This window comes from Drosophila erecta, unplaced genomic scaffold (assembly GCF_003286155.1).
Source record: "Drosophila erecta strain 14021-0224.00,06,07 unplaced genomic scaffold, DereRS2 tig00000055-arrow-pilon, whole genome shotgun sequence".
Classification (NCBI taxonomy): domain Eukaryota; kingdom Metazoa; phylum Arthropoda; class Insecta; order Diptera; family Drosophilidae; genus Drosophila; species Drosophila erecta.
This window is the reverse complement of record NW_020825200.1, coordinates 19,378,923-19,394,528: the sequence shown is the minus strand read 5'-3', so window position 1 is coordinate 19,394,528 and position 15,606 is coordinate 19,378,923. Positions and strand designations below refer to the sequence as shown.

The 15,606-nt window shown below is 46.8% G+C and overlaps 4 protein-coding genes across 11 annotated transcripts in view; 2 read left to right on the top strand and 2 right to left on the bottom strand.

Annotated features, from left to right (window-relative positions):
• LOC6541082 (mucin-17) overlaps positions 1-10,571 on the top strand; it is a 27,687-nt gene extending 17,116 nt beyond the window's left edge. For 4 of the 8 annotated variants that reach the window (XM_026979133.1, XM_001970564.3, XM_026979132.1 and 1 more), the window contains 6 exons: positions 7,109-7,328; positions 7,404-7,518; positions 9,091-9,582; positions 9,646-9,786; positions 9,854-9,993; positions 10,054-10,571. In XM_026979133.1, coding sequence (XP_026834934.1) covers positions 7,109-7,328; positions 7,404-7,518; positions 9,091-9,582; positions 9,646-9,786; positions 9,854-9,993; positions 10,054-10,174 — 1,229 coding nt within the window. In that variant the 3' untranslated portion in view covers positions 10,175-10,571. Of the gene's footprint in view, positions 1-37; positions 929-982; positions 5,219-7,108; positions 7,329-7,403; positions 8,703-9,090; positions 9,583-9,645; positions 9,787-9,853; positions 9,994-10,053 lie in introns of those variants that run through there. The other 4 variants (XM_015159241.2, XM_015159244.2, XM_015159242.2 and 1 more) reach the window with 2 other exon arrangements.
• LOC6541182 (lysM and putative peptidoglycan-binding domain-containing protein 3) lies at positions 10,406-14,105 on the bottom strand. Its single transcript, XM_001970563.3, has 3 exons — positions 13,886-14,105; positions 13,252-13,811; positions 10,406-11,113 (listed from the first exon to the last, which is right to left on the bottom strand). Exons 1-3 carry the CDS (start codon positions 13,897-13,899, stop codon positions 10,872-10,874), a joined length of 816 nt encoding a protein of 271 aa, XP_001970599.1. The 5' UTR covers positions 13,900-14,105; the 3' UTR covers positions 10,406-10,871.
• LOC26526200 (26S proteasome regulatory subunit 7) lies at positions 11,207-12,745 on the bottom strand. The gene has a single exon (XM_015159981.2). It carries the CDS (start codon positions 12,603-12,605, stop codon positions 11,304-11,306), a length of 1,302 nt encoding a protein of 433 aa, XP_015015467.1. The 5' UTR covers positions 12,606-12,745; the 3' UTR covers positions 11,207-11,303.
• Positions 13,846-15,606, top strand: LOC6541232 (retinol dehydrogenase 12). The gene is made up of 6 exons (XM_001970562.3): positions 13,846-14,276; positions 14,342-14,507; positions 14,565-14,662; positions 14,715-14,871; positions 14,927-15,186; positions 15,243-15,606. Exons 1-6 carry the CDS (start codon positions 14,191-14,193, stop codon positions 15,469-15,471), a joined length of 996 nt encoding a protein of 331 aa, XP_001970598.1. The 5' UTR covers positions 13,846-14,190; the 3' UTR covers positions 15,472-15,606.

Sequence of the window (15,606 nt, the reverse complement as noted above, 5' to 3'; positions counted from 1 at the left end):
TTAAAGCACCGGCATTTAGCAGTCGTTTGTGTTACAGCCCACGGCGAATCCGAGGAGCTGTCCAGCCTCGATGGCTGCACTGGCTTTAGCACCGTCGAGTACATCGATGAGGGGCAGATGCACGATACTGTGCCATCGGTGATCGAGATCCTGGCAGCCATGGCGCTGGGACCCATGCTAGCTGTTCCGGCATCTGAACAGCCTGCTGGAATGACGCCCAGTGAGATGCACACCCTCAAAGAGCTGAGTGACTTGGCCCTCGCCGAGATCAACGCTCGCACAGTGGACCTGGTGCACGCTCACTCACTGGACATCATTGAAGAGGAGTACACAGAGCCTTCAGAAGCTGGCCCAGAGCAAAACGTCGACTTCGTGCAACATCCACCGCTCGAAGGGATTACTTCTACTGAGCAATTATCCCCAGGAGACCAGGAGGGCGTTGTTCAAATGGATGTGCTACCACCTCCTCCACAATTAAACCTTATACCTGAGATTGAACCGCCGCCGCCGCCAATAGAACTGCCCCAAGATATCAAATCCACTGCTTCGGATCCTCAGAATCCTGCAGAAGCTGTTCCCGAATTAGCGACAGTAGAAGTTGTTTCGGAGATGAATACCGATGATATTACTCCTCTAGAGAACGTGCAGAATGTGCCAGAACTAACATCTTCTTCGGATATTGTCCCGGAAGTCCAATCTTACGTGGAAACAATTAAAGTAGATCCAACACCAGAATCTGTTTCATTGCCTGTGGAAACTGGACCAGAAATACCAGTGATTTGTGACGTTCCAGATCCCGTTGTAATTGATTATTCCGAGCTACACTCAGTGGATCCACCAGAAGTTATAAATTTGGTTTCGCTGGACTTGGAACCGCCAAAGCCTTTGGAATGCGTTCCTGAAACTGTGCAAACTCAAGAACATCAGTGTGAGGATCTACAAGCACCTATGGAGTTCAATCCTGGAGCAGAATCCATCGGAGTGAATCACGGCCTGGAAACCAACTTCGACACAGGGGATCCGACAGCAAATTTACCAGACCCAATTCCGGAAATGATTGCAGACCCCATAGCAGCGGCACTCCCTGAGCCTAGTCTCATACCTGTTCCTGTAGACAGTGGAACAGAAGTGGATAAACTAGGAACTATTGAAGTTGATTCACAGAGCACATCAGTCCCAATCGAAACCGTTTCAGAACCAAAAATAGTGGACCCGCAATTGCCTGTAGACGCTGATGACCTAACTCAATCTGCTCCCGTGAACTCACCCGAGCCTCAAAACATTGCAATCGATTCATCGCTACCTTTAGAAGAAGCGGCACCCGTGCAATCAACTCCTATAGAAGGTGCTACAGTGGATTCGCCACAATCTGTGGACACGGAACTCCCAGCAGCCGTGGAAAATTCGGTCTCTGTAGGGATTCTTAGAGAGAATGTCGATGTGAATGTCTGCGAAACTGTAGATGTCCCAATTGAGACAGACTCCATCGCAGGAACCCAGCCACAAGCTGAAGAAACTGTTGTCCCACCAGCTTCTGTGGAAATAGATTCAGAAAATCAGCCAGTTGCATTAGATGTCAATGCTGCAGAATCGCAAGCCATTTCAGAAGAAGGTATATTGACAATTGAAACGATAAGCCCACCATTTCCTACTGAAGTTGCCCTACAAGTGAAGTTTGTTGGCGCGGAGACTTCAGTGTCTGAAGGAGTTACAGAATCTGCCCCAGTTGAACCATCAAATCCCGTAGAGCCAGATAGCTCATCTGATTTCCGTGAATCAGATCCTCAAACAAAAATTGCGAATCTGATTACACCATCTTCAGAAATAGTTCAACTCGAAAATAACCCGTCAATTGAACTTCAAGATGAACTTCAAGAACTTACAGCGTCTCAATCGATTCCAGAGTCGGAATCTTGTGCAGTGGATCCCCAAGCAGAACAGCCCGTTGCAGTTAATCCCCTACCGGACATAGAAGTTGTTTCGGACGTAGTTGCTTTGGAACCCCCATCGCTTGAGGAAACTGACCCAGAAACACAAGCCATGGCAATAGAAAACCCTGAGCCTATGGAAATGATACCAACAAGATTAGCTGAAGCGGAGTCCATCGATACGGAAAACGAAATTAATCCGGAAAATCTTATTGAGCAGCCAGCCATGTCAGTAGAACCACAACCGACGGTTCCAATGGATGCTACACACGCTATAGAAAACGTTCAAGAAATACCGTGCAATACCTTAGATTCGGAAGCCACCACTGAATTACCAATAGAATTGGTCGACATGGGACTCCCAGTATCTGTAGAATTCCCTGCACAATCTGAATCTGTTGGTGCTGTTTCCCTATCCGGGTTTGTATTGGATACCCAGTCACAATCACTGGAACAACCAGAGCACGTGGAAAATGCAGCTCATATAGAAATTGAGGAAATGGTATCTCAAGCACATGTGGAGATTGTTCCTACTACAACAGAAGATTTTCTCCAAGCTGAATCCGTAGTGGAATCCGTTGAACCTATCCCAGCAGGAGATGAAGTGCAACCCATAGTATATGCAACAGCAGCTCTACAGATAGCACCTATTCAACATTCGGATACTTATTCTGAGCAAGCGGAAAAAGATACCGCCGAGCCAGTGGAAGTGGGTTTGGACACACAAAATGTGGCTGTCCAAAGAACAACGTCTGTTGAAAAAACTCCTACGGCTACGGATGGAGCATCAACAGAACTGCCTGTTCCTCCCGAAACGGATTATGTAACTGCATCTCTCGCAGCTGAAGAAATTGAAGCAAATGAAGCTATACAGATGCAATCGGTCACTGATGCCACACTCCCTGAAGAAACTGTAACGGTCGAAGTAAAAGTGCCAGAGCCGGTGGACCTTATTCAAGAATCAATATCTGCGGAAAAAGGTGAAAATCCACCAGAGACCCAGTCCGAATTTCTTGATGTTGAACATACACCACATGAGGAAGTACTAACCGAATCCTTAGAAAAAGATTCACAAAAAAGCGCTGATGCAGTGGATCTGCAAGAAGATAGTACGGAAGCCGAAGAAAATGTGGATCCTCTACCCACTACGGAAGTGGCCCCAGACATAATTGCATCGAACCCCTCATCGCATGTGGAACTTAGCACAGAGATACCACCAATCCACGTTCCTTTGGATATTGTTCCGGAAGCAGAGTCAACCGTAGAAGAACAACAACCACCTGTGGAAAAACTAGAGTCCAACGTTGTGGACAGCGATCCTGTAGTTATTGATCAGCCAGTTTCTGCAGAAGTTCTTCTCCAAGATAAAGTTGCATCAGCACCGCAACAAATTCCAGAGAACAAATCCGTCGAGGAGGATTTACTAAACGTTAGTATAGGAGCAGAATCCGTTGCAATGGAACCTATTACGACTGCAGATGGAGTGCCTGAGCAGAATTCTCGCGCTGTGGAACCAAACCCTTCTACTCCAGCCACCCCAGTCGAAGTAATAGCTTCTGAACCACTCGATACCGTAGTTGAACCAGTTGCAGTGGTCCAGTCACCAACTATAGAAGATACAATGCCGCAGGAAACAACACAATCTGATGCATTGGATTCAACTGGATCCTTGGAAATTATCCAAGCTGATCCAAAGGAACCATCTGCTCATGTAGAAATCGTTTCCCAAAGCGAAGCTAGCGCTTGGGATCCAGAAGAATCAGCAAAAGATACGACGCCGCTTGAACAGGATTCAGTGGGTCAGGCAACTCAAGTCTCAGTGACTGATTCTATCGCAGTGGAATCATCTGTTCCTGTCAAGCGAAGCGAAGATTCCCTGCCATATGTACTACCTGCTGAAGTGAATCAACCCGCCCCTGAGGAAATTCCTCTGAATGATTCTGTCGCAGTGGAACTATCTGACCCTGTGGAGCGAGCCCTAGATTCCTTAGAGAACACGGATTTTGTGGCAGAGGCAGAATCTGCAGGTGCAGATAATGAAATCGGTGTGGACCCTGAAATCAATCAACTGGAAAAAGAAACTTCAGAGTTGAACTTTACTGCGTTAACGGTGGAAGAATCGACGAGCATCGATGGGAAACCATCAGTAGTTTTGGAGCCCTTAGAAACGATTTGCCAAGCGGAATCTACCAATCTGGATCGTGCATTACCAGAAATTCTTGTTGCTCAAGATCAATCAGTTCCTAAATCGTTACCAACCAATGTAACCATACAAACACAACCTTCGGACTTGGAGACCCAACCGTCTACGAAACCTATGCTAGAAACTGAAAATGTGGATGTAGTTGAGGTGAACCCAGTTGCCGTGGATACTTCAGCGGTGGAGAGCTCGCTGGAAACTGAAAAAAGGGTTTTGAAAGCAGAGAGCAGCGATGGAGAACCTTTAGCAGCTGCTGAGTCTGTCGCTTTGGAACCACCTATTCCCGTAGCTGAATATACCAGTGTGGATTCCGCTAACTCTGTTCCTCAACTGGAATCAGTTCCTTTGTCGGTACCAGCCGCGTTGAGGATTCAAAATGAATCAGAGGATTTTGACCCGGAAGCTCTTGAGAACCCTCTTCCAGAACCAGTTTCATGCACTGAGGATTTACTAGAACCTGCACAAGTTCTTCTACAAGAAGATCCTGTTGATATGGAAGACCGATCGGGCATGCTGACTGAACCCTCTTCTGTGGAAATCGTTCCGGAATCTGCAGATAAAAACGCCATAGCTTCTTTGGAAACTAATTCGAAACCAGAAACGGAAGCCCCATCACCTATGGATGCTGAAAGTACTCCAGATGTGCAAGTCGTAGCTTCGGAAGCTCAAGAGCTTGTGCCTGCCGCACCAGTAATGCCATTGGAATTTGTTCCAGAAATAGAAACCTCTGATCTCACAGAGGAAACCAAGAATGAGACGGCAGAAATTGTTTCAGAGCCACGTAGTGCTGAAGTTGCTAGGGGCACACCACCAATCCCAGTGGAATGTATTCAAGAAGAACAACCTCTATCATTAGGAAATAATGATCCGGTGGATAAAGATATTACATCCGCACCTGTTGAAGCTCCTTCCGATACAGCATCTACAGAGAGCAACGCTAATGAAGAAGCGCAATGCGGTGAAGATAATTTAAAGAAGGATGATGTAGTATTAAAATCAGTAACTGCGAATTCGGACTTATCAAGCGATGCCCAGCTAGCCAGTATAGACCAGGAATCACAGGAAATCGCAGCGGATCCTGCAACAGAAGGTATACACCAAAATACATCGGTAGACTCCGCCAATGGCGATTGTTTCGCTCTAGGGAAAGCCACCCACAAGTATCTGCGAAGACAGCCGAACATCCTAGACACACCACCGAGCGATGCAGACTCACCCAGAAGATCCGAGCCAGTCAACCTCTTCGGGACCATTTGCAAGTTTTACATAAAAGACAAGCGACTGCAGGCCACAATCGAACGAAGGCGCCGCCGCTCCTTGATCATGCACAAGTACCTTAGCTCCTTTGACTCCCTGGATGACAGCATAGACGAAGTTGCGTATGATTCCCATTCTAGCCTGTTTGAGGAACTGAATGAAGTCAGCTTAGATTGCACCCCGGACACTCAACCCCCAACAGGCAGGGCGGCAACTCCAATCTCTGAAGTTGACCCTATTCACCTTGTAGACAATTGCTTTGCATTTGAGACGGATAAGACTGAAACTGATGTGGTAGATGATCTTAGCGTACATACTGATAGGTCCGAATTTATATTAAGCATACAAAATATGCATAAGTGTGATTTAGATTCCCAAATTGAGTGTGATAATTTGGATAGTATAGATACATTGGCGTCTCCGTGTATTGTTAGTACAGAAAACAACGATAAGTCGCTAGACTTCCAAAGTGAAACTTGTATCGCGCATGACGCTTGTTCAGATATACACGCTTCAGATAGGCTTGACGATCATTTAAAGCATTTAGAAGACCATGCCACTGTAGGTGATAATGTAATCTTAAGACTAGATATGGCCAGCCAAACTTCCTGTGATATGGCTGATGAACTAGAAGTAGAAGCTGACTCCACCATTGCGTTTAGTTTGAGCGAAATCACATATAACTTTATCAACGAAATTCTTTTCTCAGATCAATTAAGTTCAGAGTCCATTCAAAGCGATGAGAGTGAACCCTCCACTGCCTGCGAGACTTTCAATGCAGATGGTGACTCCGAACAGGAATTTGTTAGCCAAAGGGTCTTAGTCCTAGACGATCAGCGAGCCCTTAATACTAACACAAGCTCTAACAACACAGTGCACACCCACCTGCTTCTTCCTCTAACCCAAACTAACAACCCCACATCGGGAAGTAGACGCACCAATGGAAAACTAACAAATGGTTCCCTTCGATGGTCCGGTAGCTATGCTATCGAGCTCTCAAACGGCGGATCCTCGGGTGCCCAACCAGACGATGTTGCCGATGACGATGTGGTACTCTTGCGGCGCTTCGTGCCAGGTAACACTCGGTTGTGGCCATAACTGTCGTCTCTCGGTGTTTGTCCTCCCTCTTCGTTTGCTTGAATATGTGTTTATGTTAGCCCAGCTCTACTGTACTGTGTGTGGTGATCCTTGGCTTTCGGATCAGCCGACCTATTTACCATTGAAACGTAAGGAACTGAAAGTAATTACTAGCTGTCTATGGAAATCTCTTAATTTCTGCAGTCCCCATTAATCTCTAATCAAATGAAAAACTTAGTGCTATGACATTAGCAATAGGTTCTTGAAAGTCAATATGCCTAATTTTATTTTCAAGGTTTTGTTTGATTTCAAAGACTTTGCCATATAAATTCACACTTCCTTGTAATCATAATAGTGTAACATAAATATTTACCCTTCTTAAATGTTGTAATAAAGAAGTTAATTGCGAATTTCAATAGAAATCAAACAAAACGCGTTTTACTGGAGAACATTTTTTTTCTTTTGTAATTGGGACGATCAAAATTATTTACTAAACTACAACTTTTCAGAGAGAATAGCTTAGCCCTAGATAGTTAATTACTTTCCGTTCACTCTGATTTTCCAAGCTCGTTCAAGTTCGGTTGATCTCACCCTTTAGGAGCAAACCAATAACCTCCAAAACAATGTTGATCCTAACCATTTCCAGGTTCCATTGCGGAGCGCGAGGTGAAGAAGTGGTACAACGCCGTCGAGATGCCCAATAATCCCTACTCCCCGGAGGCCCTGAAGCAACGCATCAGTGGCACCCAGGAGCGCTACATGGATGTGCCCAACATCAGTCCGAGTGCTGAGCAAAAAGCACTTGCATCCGCGCTGACGGAAAATCCGGATCCGCCAGCGGATCCGCCGAAAACGGATTACAAGCGGTGAGTTTGGGAGACAGACAAGACACCTACAAGTATGCCAAGTCTAAGTAACTACTGTGAATCTCTAATCCACAGCTATAGCCGCGACTACTACATTAACAATGCTCCCACGGCCACCGACAGCACGGGGAGTGGAAACGCCGCTACGACCAGCGCACCCGAGGATGTGGAGGACATCGTGATCAACGAGGTAAATCAAGAACCAGAACCACATCCACCGCATGGCCGCATTTCAAATAAAGCTCAGAGCACCGCTGCCGACCTCTCTCATTGGACCCTATCCACGCCAGTGCGCCGCAGTAGTTCACTTAAGTTCATTAACAGTCGCCCCTTCCACTGCCCCTCCCACTCGTTGGGCTACGAGAGATCGGTGCCCCTAGAAAGACCTGCGACCTCGGCGTCCCATTACCGCGAATCGAGTTTGGGGTTGGGTGACGACGACGACTTCGACCTGAGATCCCAGCGCTCTTGGCGCAGCAGCTACAGTTCACTGCCCAAGCGACACACACAGTCCTCGTTGAGCCTGCACAGTAATGGCAGCGGCATGTCCTTCGGCTCGTCCGTGTCCAAGAGACGTCCAGCAGCAGGTGGGCCCTCCGCCGGCGTCCTCACCCAGTTTGAAAAGCAGCTGCTGCACAAGGACCTCAAGCGCAATAGCTTCCGGGCGGTGTCCGCCACCTCGAAGGACTTTGTCATGAATCCGCTCTTCGAGAGCGAGTCGCTGGGCGGGAAGCCGGCCCTGCGGCCGGAGACGGAGGACCAGGGCGACTCGGGGGTGGACAGCTGCCTGAACGGCTTCAGCGGTGCGGACGCCAAGTACAGCAACAGTCTGCTATTCTAGGATCTGGGGACTCTGGGGATCTTTTGGGTCTAACCCCCATGTATATTTGCCAAATTATGCATAGCTTAGTCAGATGTTAAACACTAGTCAGTATAGCAAAGCCAAGTTCTCTGTACATAGAATAGGGTGGGCATCGAAGGGAATACCAATTACAAAAATAACATAATATCGAAAAGCGGGAAAGGAGGCAGGCATCTCTCAGCGAATCTCTCGCATTGGATGGGCATCCGATGACCTTTCCACTGCACCGCCACCTGTTGCACCAACCACGAATGAGAGGGTCGAGCTAGTGTTCTGATCGTACCTTTAGTTAATACCACTTACGTAATGCTAATGCCCTAGAGTATGCAACGTTTGTTTTTAATCATTATACTTGCTGTTAATTTTATGAAATAATATGATAAATCCTGTACCGTATCTGTATGCACACCGCTAACGCTCTTTCTTACGAAACACCATACACATATGCCTAGCAATATCTAGAGATCTATAATGCAGTAATTCCAAATAAAGCCACACAATAAACCAACCAACAAACAAAGCAAATACTGAACCACTGAAACAAATGTTTTTAGTACCAGTATCCCAATAATCACTGCGAATTGGTGAGTACCAAACCGAGAACTAGCCGAATTAGTCATTTAGATCTGACTAACAGCATTTGTTTCGAAGTCAAGTGAATGTAACGACCTGTAAACGATAATCTTGCCTGCATGCTGCTGCCTTAGCGTTCTCACCCAAAAACTCCACCACATCAGCTAAACTCTAGATCCAACCCACGCCTACACTAATATTCAATACTAAAACGCCCACACTTCTTATTTCCATCGAATCCTAAACACGTACACTAACCACAAACCAAACAACACGAACCTACAAAAACCAACTGTCAACTACCAACCGATAATGTTTTACCAAAAGGCTCAAAAGGCAAGCAAACCTGCCACTGAGCAGGATCCGCCGCAGGAATCGGTGTACAAAGCCACGCCCGTCCAAGTCCTGGATGAGTCCCTGGATTCGCAATCGAATCCCTCGCTGTACTCCCTGCAAACCACGACCACAAACACAAGCGATGAATCCGATACGGTTCGCATTTACGACTTTAACAAGCAGGAAACAACGGTCATCAGGGCTGCTCCAGCAGAGCAGCAGCCTAGCGACTCCACCACTTCATCCATGGAGTCCGCCCAGTGTGCTTTACCTTCGGTATCTTCATCTATTGACTCGTCAGTGTCCAATAAGCGGGAGCGTCCTGTGGTTCTTCAGTTCGGTCCTGGCGATTCGGTGCCCACAATAGGATCACCTGCTAGTACACCCACGCGGGGATCCACTCCTCCTGCTTTTAGATTTTTGCAGCCTAAGCGGCGCCTCATCGATCCCAGTCAGGTGCTATCCGTCGACGAAGATGATGTGGTAAGAGTAACTCGGTAGATGGTTTATTTGGTAATGTTTGCTAACGCACTGCCCTATCGTTAGCCGGAAACAACAACTCCCGCGGCTGAGAAGCCCGTCATCGAAGATGAGGTGGCCCATTCCATGCCATCTGTTAAGGCTCTGGCGCAGGCGTTCCTCCTGACCAGCAAGCACACACAACCCCAACGAAGATGGCGGGCCAAGGTAAGAAAATTGAAATGAACCTCACATTAATAGGTAGTTTAATCAAGTAAAATTATCATCTTTGTAGGTTAGAATAGCAGCCCCGCCAGACACACCAGATAAGCCAAACACGTCTCTGGCCAAGCGGCACAAACTGGAGCACGCTGTCTCCATGGCAGAAGTAGCCGATGAGTCTACGATCGCCTCAGACTTGTCATCACTCGAAACGTTAGATCTTTAGAGAACCTTACTCGAGTTATTACTATTCTACATTGCCTTTAATTTCAGGGATCCTTCCATACATTCCGAGGCCAATCCACCTGTGGCCTCTCCGGCGAGTCCTGTGCCCGTTCGCCACGGCTTTCTCCGGAGCAATATTGCTTTCTTTGAGAATTTAAAGTTCAAGTGAATATACGAATGCAGTTTTGTTGGTGTGCGACCATTGGTTGATCTTCCCGGAGGGGAAAATGCACGACAATGGCAAAGCACCCAGCCCATGATCCAAACCAAATCCCCGCCAAATATCATGTGCCATGGCCTCCATTTCCCAGTCGAAACATCACGGAAACAAAGTACTTAACTTCAATTGGCCCTTAGCATGCGCCATTGTTAATTGTAGTTCGTATATACTATTACATAATTCTTTTATCCATGGATACTATTTATTTAGCTCTAAGATATGTATTATGTACTTTTTAGGCGTAAGATAAACTATTCCCAACTTCAGCTGAATAATGTTTCACTTTACCCGTACTAGTTTAAATGTTACATACTTGTAATCAATTAAACATATATAAAAGCAAAAATATCGGGGTTATGATTAATATTCACATCACAATCGGATCCTAGGATTCTTGAATTCGTACTGCCAGAAATGATTCGGAGCATAGACAAGCCTATGCATCTTGGAAGCACCCAAATCGTGGTAATCTAAAAGTTCTGTCCACAAAGACCTTATTATTTTTAACAAGAGTCAATACAAAGATACGCGCATAGGTATAAAAATAAATTCCGTCGCCTGGGGTTGCATTTTAAATACGCCAGGCTCATCTGAGAGAGTGAGAGTGCCAGGGGAGGAGGTGCCGTTTGGAATGATGATCACCCAACTACTGGGCACTATGGTTGTGATGTGGGTGCTCGGCCAGGTAGATGACGTAGACCAACGGTATGACGACACACAAGGCGAGTATGAAGATCAGTAGACATATCCAAGACAAGTCGCAATCTGATCCAGACCAGTCGATGGCACTCAAAGAGGGTCCAGGAATGGGACGCACCAGCGGAGCGTGTCTGTCCACCATGTGGTTAAGTAGAGCTGCACTTTCCTCGTAGGGTTGCTCCATGTTGGCTGCAGACAAAGTTAAGAGATCATGATTTATTACAGAATTAAAAGACATTGCTTAGAATAGTTTTAAAATATATAATAAACCTCAGCTTTCAGTTCGTGGAGGTATAGATTTCGCTTTATTTTATAAATTGCCAGCTGCAGAATGTGTTACAGTTTGCAGAGGATACAAAATAGTGCTAATAAATGTAACTTAGTTGTAGGTCATATAGCGGGGAGTGGCGCTGAACTTGGCGTAGCTCTTGATAACCTTGTTGACGGCTTCGAGGAAGTCCTTCTCTGTGGCCACCTTGCGACGTGCCCGAATTGCGAACATGCCTGCCTCCGTGCACACTGACCGGATCTCAGCACCCGTTGAGTTGGGACACAGACGCGCCAGCAGATCGAAGCGAATATCGCGCTCCACGGACATGGAGCGGGCGTGAATCTTAAAGATGTGCGACCGACCGTCCTGATCAGGCAGACCGAACTCAACCTTTCGGTCCAGACGTCCGGGTCGCATAAGCGCCGGATCCAGGGTGTCAGGTCGGTTGGTAGCCATCAGCACCTTGATATTTCCGCGTGGATCAAAACCATCTAGTTGGTTAATAAGCTCCAACATGGTGCGCTGCACCTCGTTGTCGCCGCCAGCACCATCGTCGAAACGGGCTCCACCGATAGCATCTATTTCGTCGAAAAAGATGAGACAAGCCTTCTTGGATCGCGCCATTTCGAAGAGTTCGCGCACCATGCGGGCGCCCTCACCTACGTACTTTTGCACCAGCTCGGAGCCAATAACGCGGATGAAGCAGGCGTCAGTGCGGTTGGCAACGGCGCGGGCACAGAGGGTCTTTCCCGTTCCAGGTGGGCCAAATAGAAGCACACCCTTGGGCGGTTCAATACCCAGATTGACGAACTTTTCCGGGTGCAGCAGCGGCGTCTCCACCACCTCGCGCAGCTTTTCAATCTGTTCCTTGCAGCCGCCCACATCGCTGTAGGTTACGTCTGGCTTGTCCTCAACCTGCATCATGGTCACCGTAGGATCAATCTTGGGAGGTAGAGGAATGTGGATCTGGTACTTGTTGCGGTCGACGCCTACACGCATTCCCTCTTCTATGTCGGTGGGGGCCACCGAGTCGGCCAGGTCCACCACGAACTTGGCGAACTGCTTTACGTTGATGATATACTTGGGGTCGTCGGAATCCGCGTTGATTATCTTGGTGCAGCGGGCCACCTGGAGGGGTTGCTCGTTTTGCAGGATCTGCTTGTCGGCGGCCAAATCCCAGAGGGCTGGTGGCGCCAGACCCGTGTCGCTTTCCTTGATTCCAGTCAGCTCGTTCACTTGCTTCACAGCCTTCTGAATATCCTCCTCAATGCTCTTGATGGATTTGTGATACTGGCTCTGGCCATAAGTCTTGAGCAGCTCAATGTCGCCTTCATCCAGGGACTTGATCTCCTTGTCCTCCTTCTCATCGTGCTTCACCTTACGCTGGTCGTCGCCCAGATAATCCGGCATCTTGTATGATTGCAATTGTACGGTTTTAAGGCAAAAAATGAATTTAGGCGATGTTTTTCTTTTGTTTTACGACGAGAATGACTGAACAATTTGGCATAGAGATGGGAGAAGCATCAGTGGAGCTATCGACGTATCGATACATATTTTTTCAACACTGACATTTATACTGCAAACTATCGATATTTAGTCACTCTTAACCTGGTCTGTTAAAATACAAACCTTTAACTTTTCAAATAAGAATATTTCTATGTTACAATTGGAAATAAACTTATTAGAGACAGAAGCTTAAATATTTAATACACAAAATTTCTAAATGTAGGTTTATTTTCTTTCTTAGCTTATAGCATGCGAATGTGTTGTTTTTACTTGGAATTGGTAGATAATAGATAAAAAAACATTTTTAAGCACTGATATCTTTTCAGTAATCATGGAAAGCTCCCATCATATTAGTAATATCATTGATACATTTGCGCACCCTTTACACTACTGGAATTTTTATTTAATTTAATTTAGATGTATGTATATAAACACGTACTTGTATAAACTCAGCACTAACCTTTCTTCATCAGCAGTGGTATTTTAAGTAAAATTGAAAACCGCGGCGAACTGCGAAATATTCTTTCCCAACTACAGTTTCTAAACTCACCTTCGTCATTGGGCGCACCCTGGGCTCCCTCATAGAATTGTCCAGCCGCTCTGCTCGTCGATGCTTGGTCGTGCTCCACGGCGCCTGAGGCGTTTACCGCCGCCACCAGGAGTCGCTCATCCAGCATTTGGCGCGCATCTTCGAGGGGATTGCGTTCAGGAGCTGGTTCACGCTCAATGTTGTGCCTAGGACTGTTGTTCCCGCTACGGTGGACGGCGGGCAGAGCTTCAAGGCCCCCGTTGCCCAGCAGGACGTTGTGCACTGTGACCGGAATGCGAATGACCCGATGTGCGTGGATCTCGTTTTCGCGGTCGATCTTATTCAGCCGCTTGATGTCCGCCACAGAGGAGTGGAAGCGCAGGGCCAGCGCCTGGAGTGTGTCTCCCTCTTGGACCTTCACCTCCAGCGTGTTCTCGTAGCGCCCGAGGCGTGCGTGGCCATTGGGCCTCCTGGCCAGGGGGAGCAGGTCTTCGAACTCGTCGTCATCGTAGGCGGGACGGGCGAAGATGTCTTCCACGTCGTCGGGGTCGATTTCTTCCTGATTGTGATGTTGCTGGCGCCTGCAGATGAGGTGAGAACACCGATCACACTCGGATCTCTTGGAAAGACAACAGTCGAGTTGGCGCTGACTTACGCATTGCGTCGCATTGTTGTCCTGCTTGCCTTGGCGGGATTTCCTGGCCCAGATCTCGGCTATGTTCCTTCTCTCGATCAAATCACACCTTTTTGTTTAGCTCAAGCCAATTAATTAACGCAATTAGATTATTTACGTGTAAAGTTTATTCTCAACAGCAGCCCACGAGCAACAACAATGGGAAAGCTCCGTCACAGATGACCGAAGATATCGATAACTCTCTGTTAACAAGCGCTGTTAGTTTTAACAGAGTAAACACAGCTGTTTTCGTTTAATCTAATTTTTATATTTTTTGTGTTCCTAAAATGTCACTATTTGCGTTTTTGAAGAGCCGCACTGCGTTCTGGCTGAGCCTCACCGGTACGACGACGGGACTGGCCTTCTTTGTCAAGTGGGTGCTCTGCTTCTCCCACAGAATTCCCTAGTTTTGATCACACATTCTATACCGCCTTACAGGGACCTTATGCAAGGCGGTCAGTTCACCAAAGAAACAAATGAAACCGGCAAGGTGTTCATTGTCACCGGTGCCAACACGGGGATCGGCAAGGAAACGGTGAGAGAGATTGCAAAGCGGGGAGGCACCGTTTACATGGCATGCAGAAACTTAAAGAAATGTGAGGAGGTACGAACTTCATTGAGATTATTCCTCAAAACACGGCTAAATACTTCTCCCATACAGGCTCGCGAGGAAATTGTATTAGAAACGAAGAACAAATATGTGTACTGCCGGCAATGTGACCTGGCTTCCCAGGAGTCCATCCGCCACTTTGTTGCTGCGTAAGTCTCCCTAAGGAAAAAGTTGTGTTTATTTCGCATTCCATATTCGCAGCTTCAAGAGGGAACAGGAACACCTGCACGTACTGATCAATAACGCCGGTGTTATGCGCTGTCCTAGATCTCTCACCTCAGATGGCATCGAACTTCAGCTGGGGGTGAATCATATGGGTCACTTCCTGCTTACCAATTTGCTGTTGGATCTGCTCAAGGTACCACACAGCTTTTCTAGATCTTAAATCTAATTAATATCAATTTTATTCGTAGAAATCCACACCCAGTCGGATTGTAAATGTATCCAGCTTGGCGCACACTCGAGGAGAAATTAATACTGGCGATCTGAACAGCGACAAATCCTACGATGAAGGAAAGGCTTACAGCCAGAGCAAATTGGCCAATGTACTCTTTACAAGAGAGTTGGCCAAAAGATTAGAGGGCACCAACGTAACGGCGAATGCCCTGCATCCAGGAGTGGTGGACACAGAAATAATCAGGCATATGGCATTCTTTAATAATTTTTTTTCTGGGTAGATAATAATGTGAAGCCATTAAAAAACTTTTTACGAAATATCTATATTTTCAGACTCTTCGTTAAGCCATTGTTTTGGCCTTTTGTTAAGACTCCGAAGAACGGAGCTCAGACCTCGTTGTATGTGGCTCTAGATCCCGAACTAGAAAAAGTGACAGGACAATATTTCAGCGACTGCAAGCTAAAGGAGATGTCGCCGGCTGCCACCGACACCCAAACGGCAAAATGGCTATGGGCAGTCAGTGAAAAGTGGACGAAGCCAGCAATGATTAAAATACAATAGTTCGTATTGTACAAAATGTTTCTGACAAGCCCTCTGTTACTTCGCATAAATTTTCAGTTTCTTACAGTCTACAAATCTTCCATTTATCTTGTCTTAGTTATTTTAACGTGGCCGACTAATAAGAGTTGAAAGCTC

Bases quoted from the DNA above. Each gene is read 5' to 3' on its own strand.
- LOC6541232 (XM_001970562.3), top strand. From the start codon at position 14,191: ATGTCACTATTTGCGTTTTTGAAGAGCCGCACTGCGTTCTGGCTGAGC. The intron at 14,277-14,341 runs GTGGGTGCTCTG...ACCGCCTTACAG, and splicing joins GGACTGGCCTTCTTTGTCAA to GGACCTTATGCAAGGCGGTC. The intron at 14,872-14,926 runs GTACCACACAGC...TTTTATTCGTAG, and splicing joins TGCTGTTGGATCTGCTCAAG to AAATCCACACCCAGTCGGAT.
- LOC26526200 (XM_015159981.2), bottom strand. From the start codon at position 12,605: ATGCCGGATTATCTGGGCGACGACCAGCGTAAGGTGAAGCACGATGAG.
- LOC6541182 (XM_001970563.3), bottom strand. The intron at 11,114-13,251 runs GTGAGTTTAGAA...CTTTGTCTGCAG, and splicing joins GGGTGCGCCCAATGACGAAG to CCAACATGGAGCAACCCTAC.